This window comes from Elephas maximus, chromosome 6 (assembly GCF_024166365.1).
Source record: "Elephas maximus indicus isolate mEleMax1 chromosome 6, mEleMax1 primary haplotype, whole genome shotgun sequence".
NCBI classification, from domain to species: domain Eukaryota; kingdom Metazoa; phylum Chordata; class Mammalia; order Proboscidea; family Elephantidae; genus Elephas; species Elephas maximus.
Genome location: NC_064824.1, coordinates 67,673,059 through 67,692,437, shown reverse-complemented (window position 1 = coordinate 67,692,437; position 19,379 = coordinate 67,673,059). Strand labels below are relative to the sequence as shown.

General features: G+C 34.4%; 1 protein-coding gene across 1 annotated transcript in view; it reads left to right on the top strand.

Moving 5' to 3' along the window:
- Positions 1 to 417: 417 nt before the first annotated feature.
- FASTKD1 (FAST kinase domains 1) overlaps positions 418 to 19,379 on the top strand; it is a gene marked incomplete at its 5' end in the record, with an annotated part of 43,264 nt that continues 24,302 nt past the window's right edge. The window contains 6 exons of the mRNA XM_049888827.1: positions 418 to 782; positions 2,296 to 2,364; positions 8,448 to 8,573; positions 13,625 to 14,023; positions 16,151 to 16,261; positions 17,250 to 17,381. Coding sequence (XP_049744784.1) covers positions 418 to 782; positions 2,296 to 2,364; positions 8,448 to 8,573; positions 13,625 to 14,023; positions 16,151 to 16,261; positions 17,250 to 17,381 — 1,202 coding nt within the window. The remainder of the gene's footprint in view (positions 783 to 2,295; positions 2,365 to 8,447; positions 8,574 to 13,624; positions 14,024 to 16,150; positions 16,262 to 17,249; positions 17,382 to 19,379) is intronic.

Sequence of the window (19,379 nt, the reverse complement as noted above, 5' to 3'; positions counted from 1 at the left end):
TTTTCACTTTCTCTCATCTTTACCAAGCATGATTTCCTTCTCCAAGGCCTGGTCCCTCCTGATAACATGTTCAAAGCACTTAGGTGAAATCTCACCATCCTTGCTTCTAAAGAGCATTCTGGCTATACTTCTTCGAAAACAGATTTGTTCGTTCTTTTGGAAGTCCATGGACTATTCAGTATTCTTAGTTGTTATTCTAATTGGAACTTTGGAATTAATTTATTTTTGATGATATAAGCATAACCTTGTTAAATCAATCCTTTTACAGAAGCCTGCATGTTAGAATGGGATTTGGAGTCATCATAATGGAAGCAAAATATGTGAAGGAAAAACAGTTATTTTTTACCAGTATATTCCACCTGATTACTAGTTTTGCAAATGCTTTTCTTCATTTAAGAAAATTTGTGATGTAAATGAAAAGATAACTTTTTTCAAGACTTACTCATCACAAATATGCTTCGTCTAAGAGCCATTTGTCCATTCTTCTGGAGAGTGTTTCAATTTCGACCATCAAATTGTGAACTATTAATTAGCCAGATGAATAAGTGTACAGATGAAGAACAAATATTTGATATTATTGAAAGAAACAAAGCTACCCTTTCAGAAAAACAAGTGGGATGTGCATTTGATATACTTTGGCAGTTTCAAAAGAAGACCAGCTTAAAAAATGTCGAATATGTCAAAGACCATCCCCAATTTCTTACTCTTCGTAATTTAGCTACAGATAAAATAGAATTAATGAATGATGATACCCTGGTGAATGTGTTGTACATCATGCAACAGTAAGTAATTTACTTTTACGTTTTATGGAAATGGTCATAGTTTATTTTTATATTTTAATTTTCTAAAATTCTCTTTAAAGCAAACAAAAAAATTTTAATACTTTTCTTGATAATCTATGTTTTAAAGATGTTTGGAGGATATTCTTTGATATCAATTAGTAGTATTATAATTTTGTCAATTGAAATATAATCACTTGTGAAACTAGAAATTATTAACAAACTGTATATAACTGGATTATTGTGAAATTTTGTAGAGATGTAGTTGACTAAAGAAAATGAGGATCAAGTAGACTTCAGTTTAATACCTAATCAGCAGAGTAGTAAATTGTGTCTGTGTTGACTTTCTGATTCCCATAATTAAATTGATGACAGATATGTTTTCTAAGGGATACGGTACACTAGGGGATATTGGTACACCAGGTTGTTTCCCAACAGCTCTCAAAAACAAGCTGGTCTTCTCCTTTTGAATTATTTTGCAGACTTATGTATACCTGATAATAGTGTTTCACAAATTATATTCCATGGATTGTTAAAAGGTGTTACATGGAAGGGGGGGGGGAAGACTTCCTTGGTGTCAAAGGAAAACTCAGAAAAGTTTGATCATTAAGAAAAGAAAAAATTATATATGTAGACTATCCGTTGTTAGTGAAGGTATAATGGGACAGGAACTCTTGTATGCTGGTGGCACAATATTGATCAAGAGCTTTAAAAATACCTTTGACCCAACAATTTTGCTTTTAAGATTTATCTAAGTAATCCGAGATACATTTAAAGATTCTTGTATATGGCTATTCATCATAGTATTGTTTATATTGAAAAACTAAAATTCCACTAGTAAGTGAATGTTTAACTAAATGATAACTACACTCACGTAATGGAATAATATACAATCATTAAAAATCATATTTCAAAGAATATTTAATGATGTAGGCAAATGCCCACAATATAGTGTTAACCTACTGAAAAAGGCAGAATACAAAATGCAAATGAAATATTTATATAAATATAAATGTATATACATATATATAAGCTAGAAAGAAACGCTCCAAAATGGTACTGATGGCTATTTATGAGTAAAAAAACAGCAGGGTTATAAATGATTTTTATTTTATTATTAAGACTTTTCTGTATTTTAAAACTTTCTCCTACAAAATTTTTATGATCAGAAAAAGTAATAAATGTTATGTGTATTTTTAACATAAATTGTATCATCGAGCATCTTCATTGCCATCAGTAGAGGACATTGAAATGAGCAGATAAAACAGTGAGAAGGGCATGGGGTAATATACAGACGTTTATTAGACTATACCAAGACATTGAAATATCGCAATAGGAATGGCCGAGAAATAAGGACTTACTGTGTAAGAGAAAAATAACTTGAGGTTCACTTTTGCATTATAACTCTTTCTGCATGTGTTTTTAATGACTGATGCATTATAACTCTTTCTGCATTTGTTTTTAATGATTTACAAATATTTATTTATGGATAATTCTTTCTCTTGCTTTTGTTGAGGCTTGCTGTTGAGGCTCATGACCCTCTAGTTGAAGCACTAGTTTCAGAAGCATGGAGAAGGCTGGAAAGGCAAGTACTCTGGGTTGATCATCTAAGATCACGGGTTATCTTTTTCAGAGCTGACACAGCAAAATCATGTAAGAAAATAATGGAGAGTTGCTACCTGCCTATCAAGCTTCATTGAAAAAAAATGCATTTAAACTCAAATTAGTTTGAGGGTTGTTTGATTATGTGTGTATGTTTTGTCTTTATGAGACAAATAAAATTTTTAAACTGCTTCCTCTTTAAATTAAGAGCAGGGAACATAGGGTGATTTTCCACGTATATAATTGACCAAAATTATATATTCATGGACTAGCCTTTTTGAATATTCTTTCCTGGAAGAGTTCTCTTTCAAAAGGAGAAGAAGCTCTGATTGATTGGCTGTGTTAGTAAAACTTAGAAGTCCAGGAGCTATAAAAAGAGAAAAAAGAAGATACCAATTCCGTAGAACGGTCCTTGTGTGTCACTTCCACCATCTTTATGAAGAGGCAATGAGCAAAGTTCATAGGTGACACTAGAAGTATTTAAAGAAAGCAGGTTTCAGGTCCACTTGTGTGGATAATATCAGTTCAGAACTATTTCTTATACTGTACACAGCCATATTTTCAGCATCTCACTGTAATTGATAATAACTTAGAAAAATGTGAAATAGGTTCAGGATACTCTTCTTTTGAGTATAAAGAAGTCTATTTTATAAGTATATATGGGAAACTGCATTTATAAATGAGCTGAGATAGTAGAGCTCATTTTAATAAATGTTCAGCTATGTTCAGAAACTTTGAATTCTTTAACCTAGGGATTCTGGGTGGCTAAGGTCTGTTATTAGTGGAATAAGGCAAATGTTAGTGAGAAAAGGGGGAAATTAAGGTGGAAAAGAGACAGGAAAATTAAAACAAGACAAAAAACACAGAAGAACTCTCTCTCTAAACCAAATACAAACCTAGGGCAGAAAGGAAAGAATTGACCAAGATAAAGGAAAAACAACAGGCTAATTAATTGCAGACAGAGAGGAGCAGACATGCTTATATTGTGTGTTTTGGCATGTTGCTTCTGAAAGCTTAAACCATGATAAATTCTTACAGTTGTAGTCATATATTGGTGAGCTTTAGAGCCCTTTGTTGTATGGGCTGGATTAAATTAAACAAGGTTTGAACAGTTCTTTGGATTTTTTTTTTCTTTTGATTAAGATATACACAGCAAAACATATATCAATTCAGCCATTTTTACATGTACAATTCAGTGACATTAGTTACATTCTTCAGGTTGTACTACCTTCTCAATATCCTTTTCCAGATTGTTTCACCATCATCAAGACAAACTCACTGCCCCTTAAACTTGTCATCTAACCTTTCAAGTTGCTGTTGCCAGTTTGATCTCATATAGGTAATCCTTTAAAAGAACATAATGCTTAAGGCAGACATTCTTTACTATTTAAGCTAAACTATTGTTTGGCTTGGAAGCTCTATGGGGCAGTTCTACTCTGTCCTATAGGGTCGCTGTGCGTTGGAATTGACTCGATGGCACTGGGTTTGGTTTTGTTTTTATTGTTTGGTTTAAAGGTGAATGTAGGGAAGAGTTTTGTTTTAAGGTTTAAAGATTTCCTCAGGGCAATAGTTTTGGGAGTCATCCAACCTCAGTGGCTTCAGAAAGTCTGGATTCCATGAGAATTGGAAGTTCTGGTCCACGTTTTTCCCACTTTTGATCAGGACTCTTCTATAGAATCTTGATCAAATTGTTCAGTAATGGTAGCTGGCCACTATCTAGTTCTTCTGGTCTCATGGCAAAAGCAACAGTTATTAATGGAGGTAATTGGCCACATTTTCCAGTTCTTCCTCCAGTTCTTGACCTTCCATCTTCCTATGCTGCTCCAGGTGAATAGAGACCAATTGTTGTACCTTAGATGGCTGCTCACAAACTTTTAAGTCCCCAGGATCTACACAGTGAACTAGGAGGTAGAACAGAAGTGTGAAAATCAATGAGGCCAATAAATTAGAATGTTCCATAAAACCATAACCCTAAAACTCCAAACCAAGAAAATAGTGAGGTGTTTGGTTGTACATAGGCAGTATCAACAGCTGCCTTTTTTTTCCCGTAGAAATATATATATATGTATAAAATAGCAAATGCCTATTCAACATTTGCGTGTTTGATACTGCTCAGCGATATCAACTACATTAATCATGTTGTTCAACCATTTCCTTTGATCGATGCAAATCTCCCTTCACCATAAACAGGAACTCACTGCTTCGCAAACATTAGCTCTCCCTTACCCCCTCCCTCCCACCCCTGGTAACCAGTAGTAATCTTTGGTCTGTATATTTACTTACTCTTGTTATTTCACAGAAATGAGATCATATAATATTTGTCCTTTTGTGATTGACTTATTTCACTCAGCATAATATCCTCAAGGTTCATCCATATTGTAGCATGTATCAAGACTTCATTTCTCTTTATGGCTGAGTAGTATTCCACTGTATGTGTATACCACATTTTGTAGTTCTGTGGATTTTGAGGTTTTGCATTCATCTACTAAATTGTAATTTAATTAACTGTCCTTTTATTGAGGATAAGTAGAATAATGTTATTCCTTTCATAATAACCTAAGTAACCAGATTTTGGGAATTAAATTTGATCGGTTGATAATAGCTCAAAGTTTTTTATTTTGTTTCAGAGCAATCTTTAGTGTTATGTGTATTATATAGCTTAAACAAATCAGTTGTACAGCAGATTATTATTTTTTTACTATTTATTAGTTAAATAATTGAGTTATATATGTACAGTTGTACTTCCCTGGTAGATCAGACATTTCTTTTTAAATTTTCTTTATTTCAAAATAACTCAGAATATAATTTTTTTTTTCTGTATGGTACTTTTTACTTGTAGCAGTACCTTTTTTTAAATACTATATTATAAAACCCTAATTTGTATTCCATACGTAGAACATCTAGTAGACTCATAGAATGAGCATTAATTTCTGATTTTTTATAGTCTTTATGGCCTGTGAGGTTAATTTTTTATTATATAATAAACTGCTATTCATCAATGATTTTGTTAAAATATCTGAATTCATGTTATAGAACTATGGCTTGAATGGGATAGATTATTATGGATTAGTACTATATGATAGATTTTAGCAAGGATAATTAGCATGCATTTAACATTCAGAAATTTTAAAAACCCTTATTATGAAAGATTTTATGCATTTATGAAAGTAGAGAGACTACCATAATGAACTGCCATGTACTCATCATCCAGGTTCAACAATTATCAGCATATAGCCTGCCTTGTTTTACTTATATCATCTCGCATGCCCTCCCCTACCCTCAGTATATTTTTAAATAGTTATACCATTTCATAACTGTGTTTACCTGTATTTCGTTGACTCTGCAAAGGCATTCAAATGTGTGGATCATAGGAAATTATGAATAAAGTTCCAAAGAATAGAAATTCAAGAGCATTTAATTACACTCATGTGGAACCTGTACATAGCAGACCTTCAAACAGAGGAGATACTGAGTGGTTTAAATTGGGAAAGATGTGTGTCGGCAGCATATCCTTTCACCATACTTATTCGACCTATGCTGAGTGAATAATCTGAGAAGCTGGACTATATCAAGAAGAATCGGGCATCAGGTTTGGAAGAAGACTCATTAACAACCTGTGTTATGCAGATGACACAACCTTGCTTCCTGAAAGTGAAGAGGCCTTGAAGCACTTACTGATGAAGATCAAAGAGCTCAGCTTCAGTATGGATCACACCTCAATATAAAACAAAAATCCTCACGACTGGACCAATACGCAACATCATAATAAACAGAAAAGACAAGTTGTCAAGGATTTCATTTTACTTGGACCCCCAGTCAACGCCCATGGAAGCAGCAGTCAGGAAATCAAATGACATATTGCATTGGGCAAATCTGCTGCAAAAGACCTCTTTAAAGTGTTCAGAAGCAAAGATGTCACTTTGAGGACTAAGGTGTGACTGACTCAAGCCATGGTATTTCAGTTGCCTTGCATGTATGCAAAAGCTGGACAATGAAGAAGGAAGCCTGAAAAAGACTTGATGCATTCGAATTGTAGTTTGGGGAAAGAATATTGAATATACCGTAGACTGACACAAAAACGAACAAATCTGTCTTGGGCAAATCTGAAGTACAGCCAGAATGCTTCTTAAATGCGAGGATGGCAAGACTTTGTCTTATGTACTTTGAACATGTTATCAGGAGGGACCAGTCCCTGGAGAAGGACATCATGCTTGGTAAAGTAGAGGGTCAGTGAAAAAGAGGAAGACCCTCAATGAGATGTATTGACACAGCAGCTGCAACAGCGGGCTCAAACTTAGCAACGATTGTGTGGATGGTGCAGGACCAGGCAGTGGGTCATTCATAACATGGGGTTGCTATGAGTCAGGACCCATTTGATGGCACCTAATGACAACGGCAACAACATTGCCCCGTCTGTAAATACCTCAGTATGTATCTCTTAGAGATAAGGGCTCTTAAAAAAATACATAACCACAATGCCATTATGATACCTATAAAAATTAATAATAATTCCTTAATATCACCTAATACCTGGTCTGTGTTCAAATTTCCTTGATTGTTCTATAAAGGTCTTTTTTATAGTCAGCTTGTTTAGGTTAGTATCCATATAAGATCCACACATTGCATTTGGTTGCTAGGGCTCTTTGGTTTCTCTTTCTTTTTTTAACTAAACACTTTGCACCCACTCCTCGCTTATCAACGTGGTTAGATTCCAAAGACCAGGTTGCTATGCAAAAATCAGCATTGTGGGAAAATGGAGGGTGATCACATCAGATCACAAAATGGAAGATGACTACGTCATTACTTAACCACCAAACCACTGAGAAGCATGGCCCAGGCAAGTTGGCACATAACCTTAACCATCACAGCCGGCGTTACTCTTGGCTTGCACCTCGGCGTTTGTCACTGCCAAACATACATCCTTAATGCACAAAATATTGGACAGTAGATTTTTTACTACTGTTGTAAATGTGAAATGTCAGATAATGCGATAGTTGATAAGTGAGGAGTAGGTGTATTGAAGAATATCTTATAATACTACACCAATCATAAGTGTGCAGCTTGATGAATTTTTACCTACTGAGGGATCACTTCTGTGTAACAGTGGCTAGACTAAGAAGTGGATATTACTTACTAGTTCCCCAGAAGTTTTCCTCATGTCCTCTTCCAGTCAACATTCCCCAACCCCAAGAGTAACCACTATTTTGGTGTCTAATACTATCAGTTAGTTTTCTTTTTATAGAAATGAAATTATGCAATATGTACTTTTGTGTCTGGTTCACTCAGTGCATTTTAAAGATTCATCCATGATGTTGTGTGAGCCAGTAATTTCTTCTTTTTTATTGGTGTGTGGTATTCCATTGTGTGAATATGTGTAACTTATCTATTGTACTATTGATGGACGTTTAGATTGTTTGCAGTTTTTTGCTATTACATGTAATGCTGTTGTGAACTTTCTTAGGGTTCTGTTTGAACGAATTAAACGTCTTAAAATTTGTAACAGTTCTTTATCTCTTTTGTTTTGCAATTGTGGAAATTGGGTCATTTTTCTTGAAGAAAAATTTTGAAGTTTTTCACAACAAGGTTTTAATATTGAGTGTTTATTTGTTAATATGCAACCTTGAGTTGAAATTGTTTTATTACCTCAAAATCTAATAGATAAATGATTCAAATAATTTTGAATGATTTTCCCTTTTTAATCTTTCTATAATATCTGACTTTTTAAATGTTAGCATGTGTTACTTTTATAATAATAACGTTTTAGAAAAAGTTCTATATTAGTAACTAATATTGTAGCTTTTTTGATTGCTTGGAAACCCTGGTGGTATAGTGGTAAGTGCTACCGCTGCTAACTAAAAGGTCGGCAGTTCCAATCAACCAGGCATTTCTTGGAAACTATAGGGCAGTTCTACACTGTCTTACAGAATCACTATGAGTCAGAATCGACTCTAAGGCAATGGGTTTGGTTTCTGGTTGGTTTTTTGATTGTTTTGCATTTTACAACTGTGTTTTACATGTTTTTAAGTGAAAGTAAACACTAACGATCTCCTTTGTTTTCTTTAATAGGTTTGATATTAATGTGCTGTCAAAATTTTCCTCTTGCCTAGCAGATCAACGTTTGTGCTTTAGTCCATTAATGGGAAAAATAGCTGATATTGTAAATAGGAACTTGGAAACCATACAGGACTTAAGGTAAATCTGTTTAGAGGCTTTGTGTTGTAGTGGAAAGATCCTGGGCTTTGGATGCTGACACATAGGTTTGCTACTTCCTAGCTGTATGACTAGGCTAATTTAGTTAACCTCTCAGAAGTTTGTTATCTTCATCTATAAAATAAGGGTAGTAATATAGTAATATCTATTCAGCAGCATTCCTGTGGGGATTAGAGATATTGTATATAAAGCCCCTTGAACACAGTATTGTTGAGAATTGTGAGGGGTCTGAGATTTTACCTTACTTGCAGGCTAACTAGTTAGCCTACCACAGTTTCAAACATACTAGCAGAAGACGTGAAACTCTTGTTAGAGACAAAGGGCTTTATTCCTCATAGCAATAGCAGTAACCAGAGTACCAGCATTTTCTTGCCCTGGTTCCCTGAGTTCCAGTTCCTGCAGTGGGCTGTGTTCCAGGAGAAGAACCTTGAGCTTAGGGAACCCAAATCTTTTATAAGAGGCAATAAACACACCTGCTCTTTGCTTTAGAGGAAGACACTATTTCTATCTTCCTAACCTGTTTGCTATACAAACTTCCTTGAAAAAGGTAAGTTCTGAGTAAAGGCAGTCAGTGCTTCTGCTTGCAACATGTGTAGAAACTTGAGAAACCCTTGGGGAATTATCTTCTTATATGTATCTGGAGCATAAAAATTTCTCAATAATTGATGGTTGGTATGATTTTTACACATTGAAGTAAACCCAAGAAGTATTAAAATTCAATATGAATTCATAAAATTGTGCATGCAATTATATTTTTCTTATTTCTTCCATCTGAGAATATTTTCTTTTCAATTTCATAAAGGAGAGTTAGTAATTATATTAGTTGTGTGTCAAAGAACTATTAATTCAAAAGTAACGTTTGAGGAGTCTCTGGTTTTCTGACTAGTGTTTTTTTTGGGGTGGGCCACGGTCAGATTACTCACTGTCAATACTTAACCTTCATACCCCAGTGCTATGGTTGTCTTTGGTGTTTCAGATCTGCTTTTTCCAGACATTACCTTTGATTGCACTTTAGTAGAATTGTAAGTTTCCTGCCCTCTTTTCCTACCTCACCTTCTTCCCAGCCCACCCTTTCTTTTTTTGTTTTGTTTTTAAATACATCTCTGACACCCTCTGGCTGCTCAAGGTTCTTGCCTGAGAGTTTTTTTCTCAGTCACATTTATTGAACTTAAGATGCTTGTGGTTACACTTATTAAGTATGCATGAAGACTTTTAGTTTTTTTTAATTGAGGTTTAATTTACAATCAATGAAATCACAGATATTAAGGGTTCTATCAGTTTTAACAAATACATATGCCTGCATCAAGGTAGGGAGTATTTCCATCACCTAAGAAAGTTTTCTTATTCCCTTCCCATTCAATTCTACCACCTACCTATAGTGGCAACCACTGTTCTGATTTCTGTTACCCTACATAAATTTTACCTGTTGTAGAACTTCATATAAGTGGAATCATATGGTTTGTACTGTTTAATGTCTGGCTTCCTTCACTCAGTGTATGCTCTGAGACTCATCCCTGTTGTTGCATGTATCAGTAGTTCATTCCTTCTTATTACTGAGTAGTATTCCATGTATGAATATACCACAGTTTATCCACTCATCTGTTAATGGACATGTGGGCTATTTCTTGTTTTTGGTAATTGTAACAGATATTTGAATAGAAATCTTTTTGTAGACGTATGTACCTATTTCTCTTCAGTAAATATCTAGGCATGGAATTGCTGGGTCATAGGATAGATGTATGATTTTAAGAAATTGCCTCACAATTTTCTAGGTAGTTATATACTATTTTGCATTCTCACTGGCAGTGTTGCTCAGTATCCTGGCCAACATTTGATGTTATCAGCCTTGTGTAGTGGTACCTCACTGTGGTTTTAATTTGTAATTTCCGAATGATGTTGAACAATTTTTCATGTGCTTACGGCCAGTTGTATATCTTCTTTTTGAAGCATCTGTTTAAGTCTTTTGCCCATTTTTTTTTTTAGTAATTTTTATTGTGCTTTAAGTAAAAGTTTACAAATCAAGTCAGTCTGTCACGTATAAGCTTATATACATCTTACTCCATACTCCCACTTACTCTCCCCCAGTGAGTCAGCCCGCTCCCTCCTTCCAGTCTCTTGTTTCGTGACGGTTTTGCCAGTTTCTAGCCCTCTCTACCCTCCCATCTCCCCTCCAGACGGGAGATGCCAACACAGTCTCAAGTGTCCACCTGATACAAGTAGCTCACTCTTCATCAGCATCTCTCTCCAACCCATTGTCCAGTCCCTTCCATGTCTGATGAGTTGTCTTCGGGAATGGTTCCTGTCCTGGTGTTTTGCCCATTTTTAAGAGCTGGACTATTTGTCTTATTATTGAGTTGTAAGAGTTTTTATATATTCTGGGTACAAGTACTTTGTCAGATATATGTTATCAATATTCTTACCAGTTTGTGTCTCTCCTATTCGTTTTCTTAATGATATCATTTGATAATAAGTTTTTAATTTTCTCTTTTATGGTTAGTGTCTTCTGTGCCTTCTCTAAAAAATCTTTGCTTGCTCCAAGGTCACAAAGATATTTTCCTAGCTTTTCTTCTAGAAGCTTTAGTTTTGCTTTTATTTTTAACTGTGATCCATCTTAGTTTTAGTCTATGGTATGTGGTAGAGGTTAAGGTTTTTTCTTTTTCATATGGATATATAGTTGTTTCAATACAAGTTGTTGAAAAGACTTTACTTTCCCTATTGAATTGTTTTGGCACCCCTCTCTAAAATAATGTATCCATAAATGTTTAGCTCTATTTATGGATTGTATATTTTGTTCCAGTAATCTGTCCGTTCACTAAAACTACTCTTTCTTGATTATTGTAATTTTAAATTGAGTTTTGAAGTTGGATACTGTAAGTCTTCCAACTTGGTCTTTCTTTTTCAACATCGTTTTGGTTATGGTAGGTCCTTTGCATTTCCTTATAAATTTTAGAATCAGGTTGTCAGTTTCCAGAAAAAAGTCTACTTCAGTTTTGATAAGGATTGAATTGTATCTGTAGATCAATTTGGGAGGAGTTGTCATTATCAAAATCAGCCCTTCCAATCCATGCATATGGTATAGCTTTCCGTGTTTTTAGGAAAGATATATTTTCTTGTGTAGAGGTCCTACGTATCTTTTGTTTAATTTATTCTTAAATATTTTATATTTTGAAATGCTATTGGAAATTGCATTTAAAATTTTTTTTCATGTACCAATTATTTGTTGCTACTATATAGAAATACAGTGGGTATTTGTACATTGCATTGATTTTGTGTTCTATGACATTGCTGAATTCACTAATAGTGGGGATTTCACTAGTGAGTGGGCTTATCTTAAATTTCACTTACCTTTTTAGCCTGGCTTTTTGTTATCCTAAAAATAGCGTTAAGTATCTGCTACTGGGTGGGCTATTCCTGATGTCATGAAATACTGAGATTGAAGAGAATCTAAGAAAACTATTTAAAATACAACAGTGCCAGTCATCTTAGGAAAGGTATAGAAACTTCATTCCTGGTGGCTTTGTAGAAGTGATATTGGAGAGAGAGCTGCGAACGAAAGCTGATTAAAGACTGGGAAAATGTTTAGGACAGAAGGGGGGTGGCACTGAATACTGGGGTAAGGATCTGAGATGAAAATGAAAGTGCAATAATCTAGCAGTGAAAGAGGGGGAAAAATGTGAATATATCCATCTATCTAGTTTAATCTCTACAACATCATTGTAAGTATTTATACCTCTGTTTTCTATATGATAAACTCTTGCTCCATGAGGTTAAGTAAATTGCCTAAGGTCTCAGTCAGTAAGAGGGGAGCCAAGATTTGAATATAAGTTTTCTAATTGCTGCTTAGAAATAATAGTTTTTTTACACATTGTTTAGTGTTGTTTATTCTTGTTTGAAAGTGAGAAAGAAGTTGTAGAAGGGGAGACAATAATAAAAACCTCTGTACAGTAGTTTTTTCATAAAATTCTAAAAATAATCACAGACCCCTTTGAGAATCTAATGAAGTCTTTGGACGTTTCTCCAACTCCAAACTGCAATTATAAATATATACACAATTAAAATAATTTCAGAGGATTCATGGTTAAGCTAAATGACAATTTTAGCTTATCTGTTAATATTAACTAACATTATACATTTTCACCAGAAAAGCCAAAGCATTGTACAAGTGGGCTTTTGTGGGTTTTTTTTGAAAATTAATTAATTTTATTGAAAAGATCAAAGAAATTTGAAAAAAATATACTAACAATTCCATTGTTCTGTTTTGCGTATTGTTTTCTTATTATCATCTATGAGCATTTGTTATATGTTTTTTCCATTTTGCATACTGTTTTCATTCTGGGTGCATTCTTGCATTCATAGTTTTCTGATGTTAGTATTATATAAGAGCAATCTTCTGAGAGCAGGGACTACACTTAATTAATTTTGGTGTCTTCCTTAGTGCCTAGAAGAGTGACGTATTCTCCATAAGTGCTTACTGAGTGAAACTTATTACCCCATTGCCATCGAGTCAGAAGTATTAAATGCTGTCTTGTGTTCTGTACTGTCTCATCATCATTTATTAATACCGATATAATGTAAACATTAAGAACCATGATGTCATTTATTAGTGGAAAATATGCCAGGATTTTTATTAGTAAATTATAAAGATACAGAGAAAGAAGTAACAAAGTAAAATCTACTTCTAAAAACCCAAAATGACACTTTAATGCTATATTCATGGGCTATTCGTTCAAAGTGATTTCTAAGTAATTTTCGGTAAAATATTTCCCACCAAAAGGAGTGTCATCTACAGAATGAAACTTGAAGTATTTTACATATGCAATAAAAAAATGTTATTTCAATGCTTTTCGTCTAAAAGCATTCAATTGCTAGGTGATCTGATTTCAAGTTCCACCTATATTTATAAGAAAAATTTCATAGCATTAAACCTGTTATATTTTTCCCAATTCCTTTCCTTAGCTAATCTTTTAATCTCACATTTGGTCATTATTCCTAAATGATGTAAAAATGCTTACTACGTCTTTTTCTTTTTTCAGGTGCTTGTCTGTCTTGATGGTCAGCACATCTCCTTTAATATCACAACATTTTCGAGAAAGATTAGTAAAAAAAACAGAACTTCTTTTCAACACCTTAGATTCTTCCCAGGTCAACACCTCAAGAAGAATAGTACAGTTTCTTCAGAATGTTAAATATAGTTATTACCCACTATTAGAAAGGTGCAATAAAGTGTTTTTAAGCAATGTGAGCCACCTTGATTTAGAGTACATTAGTAAAATACTTGTGCTATACCAATCTCTACGGTTTCATAATTTTGAATTTATTAGAATGGCTACAACGAAGCTAACTGCAATGATTCCTCTGTATGATGACCCTGCTAGCTTTGTAAAATTGTTTGTAGCACTGGGACCCATGGCAGGACCTGAAGAAAGGGAACAGTAAGTTCAGCTAGAAATACTTTTTTGTTGGGAATATGTGGATCCTTCATGGCTAGGTTTCCTTGAAGTTCTGGAAGGCACAAAAATCACCTCATCGGACTGTGTAAAGGAGAATGATCTCTTATGCTCTCTCTCCTTGATTGTTTCTCTGATGGTTTAAATTTGCATCTCGACTCTTAACCTCCTCTGAAAGGAGTCCCTGGGTGGTGCAAACTGTGATCCTGTTGTGTTTGGATGTTAAACAAATGGTTGGCAATTTGAGTCTACCCAGAAGTGCCTCTTAAAAAAGGTCTAGCAATCTGCTTCCGAAAAATCATAGCCATTGAAAACCTACGGCACACGTGGGGCTACCATGAGTCGAAGCTCACTCAATGGCAACTGGTATGCTTGGAGAGATGGCCAGTAACCCCTGTTACTCGCCAACACAGAAAGAAGAGGAGGGAGAATACCATGGAGAACACCATTAAGTGCTTTTATTCTCTCTTTCTAGGCCTTGTGACTGTATTTACACGCAAGCATAAGCTAACCCCTGTTGCCTACAATCCTCAGCATAGGGTGTGGAATGTTCAGAATTGTAGTAGTCCTAACAGACCATTTTCTCTTTGTTGTCTTCATCACATTCATTGTCAAAGGCATTTAATGTATATACTGGAATATGCTCCCATGCTAGTTTTGAGTGAAATTGATCTGTTAAGTTTCCAGCTTTGCCTGATATTGATGTAGATAGAAATATTTGGGATATACAGTTGAGCAAATAATAAATTAATACATGATTATTAGGTATGAGCAAACAAGTTGATCAGTAGGGTCATACTACTAATCAGGGGGTTCAGGAGTTGTATAATAGAGGAACCTACGTTATTAGGGAATGATTCATCAGGGAAAACTTCATGGAGAAAGTTTTATTTTTAAGAGTTTTTTGGATTATATGAAGAAATTTAAGGTCACATCTTAAAGGACTATATCTAGATGGAACCAAGATGATTAAATTAAAATCTTAGGAATCTTATTTTGGTCACCAGGTATTGTTAAAATCTCATGCTAAGGCAGTACAGAAGTTGGACTTAATGGTGTCTCTGCCTTCAAAAAATTTATATTCTAATTGGAAGAATAGAAATATATAATATCCATTGCTGTCGAGTCAATTCAGACTCACAGGCACCCTATAGGACGGTAGAACTGCCCCATAAGGTTTCCAAGGCTGTAATCTTTACAGAAGCAGACTGCCACATCTTTCCCCAGAGGAGCAAATGGTAGGTTTGAACTGCTGACTTTTGTGTTAGCAGCCAAGCACTTAACCACTGCACCACTAGGGCTCCAGAAATATATAAATATAATATAGCTTATGAGTGAGTACTGAAACCAATGACATAGATAAGTGCTATGGACAGGCAGAGAAGTGAGAGAAAATGGAGACTGAAGTGGTTGGGAAAAGCCTGGGGGCTGAGGGGAGCTGGTTTTGAAACCTTCCATAAAGCTAGACTAGGTGAAAAGGATGGTGTGGAGCTATCCAAGATGAATAGAGAAATAATTTTATCCTGCTATCCTCAGATTCCACGTTTTGAGCCTGCTTTCTAAATTATTCAAAAAGGTATATTTTATCTCGACACTTTCATTACTGAACCACTTTGGATGGTTTCAAAATGGGCCCTTTCTGTAAATTTTTAGTTTATAGTGTTACAGGAAGAGTTCAGTGTATAAAGCTTCTGTTATGCAGGTAAAATAAGCATATTGGCTTACAGGTCAAATCTTATTTAATTTTCAGACATTGGAATATTCTTAGAATATCATTTGTTCATTCTTAGAATATCGTTCCTTATCTCTCTAGTATTGAAAATTTCACTAAGTCATTGTATTTTATAAACATTTGAATCTTGTTTGAAAATCATTTATTAAATAATCTAAAAAAATTTTAAGGTTACATTATACTAAGACCTTTATTGCTTTGAAGAAAACAATTTTATATATTATTTATTTAAAAAATATATTATCTCCCAATTACCTAGGGAGAAAATTGGAATTACATATTGAATTCAGTTTTTGTTTACATTTTTTCTGTTCCCTACCCAACAGGTTTACAAGCTGATTATCAGCTTTTCAGTAAATAAATATTTTTCTTTCCTTTAGACTTAAATCGACCATGTTATTGATGTCAGAGGAGCTGACCAAGCAACAAGCCCTGGCGGTATTGGAAGCAATGGAAGAGATGGAAAGTGAAAATTTGCACCTGATTAAAAGGTAGTCTTTTCTTAAATTCATGGTGTTAAGTTCGAGTTGTCCCTTATGTATGTCTGTTTTTTTTTTTCCTAGGAAAAATTTATGGTTTTTTTCTATAACCTGGCTGTTTTTGAAGAAATAAAGAATTAACACTTAAGGCATTGTTTATTTCCTAACTTGTTTTTCAAAATAGAGATGATGAAATTATTTATGGCATGTTTCATTTCGTTTGCTGCTCTTGTTATACACAAGCAGAGCATCATAATCTAGGAAAATGGGGAGCACAGCACAAGGAGCCTACTTTGCAAAAGGACAGTTTCTGAGAATATTTAACATCCATGTGAACTTGAATTGTCTCACATCACAGTTGTTACCTTGAAATCATGATGCCATATATTGGCATTTTTGTTAACTGCAGATTTAAGAAGGAAAAAATGTACTTCAAACTATAAGCTTAAATTTTCATTACCTATTATATTTTCCTTTATTTTAATATTTCTTCTGCCCATTTTGGAAGGAGCCCTGGTGGCACACTGGTTAAAGTGCTTGGCTTCTAAATAAAAGGTTGGCAGTTCAAACCCACCAGCTGCCCATTTCCTCCAACTTTCTACCTTTTAATATTTCCCATTGCTTTGAAGCACCTCCGATAGAGGCCTAATGGGATTGAAGGAAGAAAATTAAATCATTTTACTACTTGTTAGTAACTTGTGGTTCAGTTTTTGGAAGAGGATGTGGAATTTGATGGCTGCTCTGTGAGTGAGATTTTATTTAGGAAATAAGGATGTTTTTCTGTCCTCTCTATTGATAATTGAACACTATTTCATTCACACTTCCTTGATAACCCTTATCTCACTGTATTTTAGTTGTTTACATTTCTTTAACCATCTTATTTGTTGCAATTTCTCCAGTATATAGCATAGTGTCTGGCATGAGAAAACTCCTCAGTAAATGTTTAATAATAATGAATGAGTGAATTGGTTATAATATATGTTTCATTATTCTTTTTTAGAATTGTTTCAATTGTGCATAAGCATTTGGATGACTGTAAACCACTAGAGTTATTCAGGATAACTCGAGCACTGACTTTCCTGCGTTTTCAAAGTAAAGACATTTTTGTGAGACTCAGAGAATTACTGCTTAGGTAAGATTCAATTAGAAGTGTTTGTTTAACCTTTTAGTTTATAATCTAGCCTCAACATTGGTCTTGTTTAATTATGTACAGAGTTGGCTTGAACTTTGTGGAGATAGAATCAGCTAGCTTATTATTAAAAACGTTAAGACACTTACCTCCCCCTATGCCCATCCTTCCAATCCCCCTGCTTGGTATATTTTCAAGTGGAAATGAGGCTAATAGGGCCTTGGGTTCCCAGGGGACGAATAGCAGTAAAAGCCAAGCCGCCCTCCTTTTCTGCAGGAATGGAATAATCATGAAAAGGTGGGCGGCTGCTGAGGAAGGCAAAACTCCATTTAGTAGCATTCGTATTTAGGGGCCTTAGTCTGTTTACTTGCCTATTTTAAGGCATATTAAATATTTTAATTTAACTTTTTTATTTTTAAAACAAATTATATAATGGTAACGTTAGTGAAAGAGTATTTTCATATAGGATTTTCTCTCATAATTTAAAATTCCCTGCTTTCCCGTAGATTTAGCATTCGTATTTCAACTAACAAGTTGTTTAGTTTCCCACTGACTTTCATTAGGCTAAAATGGGATTTCCCACTGAAAAAAAAATTTTTTTTTTTAATTTTAAAAATAAGAATAATGAATGAAATTCAAAACAGATTAGTTTAATGTTTTTCCTGCTCCATTTTTCATTACTAGTTTGATTTCTTACTGTGATTTCTGAAAGACCAGGCATGGGACTCTATGCCATATCAAAAGATGGGCATATAGTTGAAAGAGATTTTTATAATAAATTGATAACTGTTATGGTTAAAAAGGATTTGAACTGAGGAATAAGAGGTGGTATTATATCAAATGAGAGTTTGGTATGTTAGGTATATAACCTTATTCTTGTAGAAATAACTTTCATATTATTATTAAGGTGATTGCATGCATGCTTCTTGTGTATTCATACTTTCCGTATTTAGGTTAGGGTTTTACATAGATAGCCTTGAATTGAGAATGTTATGTTCTAAATTAAATGTTGTAAACTGGCCCAGAGACAAGATTTATTTTGTCTGCACGGTGTTTTTTTTAAAAAATGGAATTACATAATACCGTTTGCATATAGGAAACCCTGGTGGCATAGTGGTTAAGAGCTCAGCTGCTAACCAAAAAGGTTGGCAGTTTGAATCTACCAGGCGCTCCTTGGAAACCTTAGGGGGCAGTTCTGCTCTGTCCCGTAGGGTCGCTATGAGTCGGAATTGACTCAATAGCAATGGGTTTGGTTTGGTTTGCCTATACGTGTGCTAACAGAAAAAGATCAGTTGGAATAGAAGAATCAAAGGGGATTTCACTCTACCTGTCATGTGTTACTTATATTAAGAGTTTTGGTAAGAGCAAATGTTGAGTCATTGATTCTCAGTATTGAAAGCCCTTAAATATCTCTGTACTTTAAAATCGTATAAAAATTATTTTTATTCAAATTATTTACTAACATTTAAAAGTTGGGAAATGTTTTGTAAAAATCATAGGTGCCTCATGTTCCAGAACGACCTTCTCCCACTTCTCTGCAGGTAATCTGAAGTAGATGTTAGAAGGAACACAATCTGACTGAACTAAATCACACAAGTGTTTATATAAATATAGCTCCTTAACCTGTCAGCAAACCAGGGGAGTTTATGTCCTGGAATAATGTCTTTGTTCTTGTTTTTTTTTTATTAGCTTATTGAAGTATACATAAAATATACATACTCCTTTTTGCTCATTACTCTCCCACTTCTAACAGCAGAGATTAATTTTGCCTGCTTTTGAACTTTGTGTAAATGGAATCATTCAGTATGAGTTCTTTTGTGTCTGGCTTCTTTTGCTCAACAGTATATTTATGAGATTTAGCTATGTTTTTGTTTTATATTATTCTTTTGTTAAAATATAACAAAATTTAGCCATTCTACTGTTGATGGATATTTGATTTGTTTGCAATTTTTGTCTATTATGAACAGTGCTGTGACGAACATCCTCGTAGGTATCTTCTGG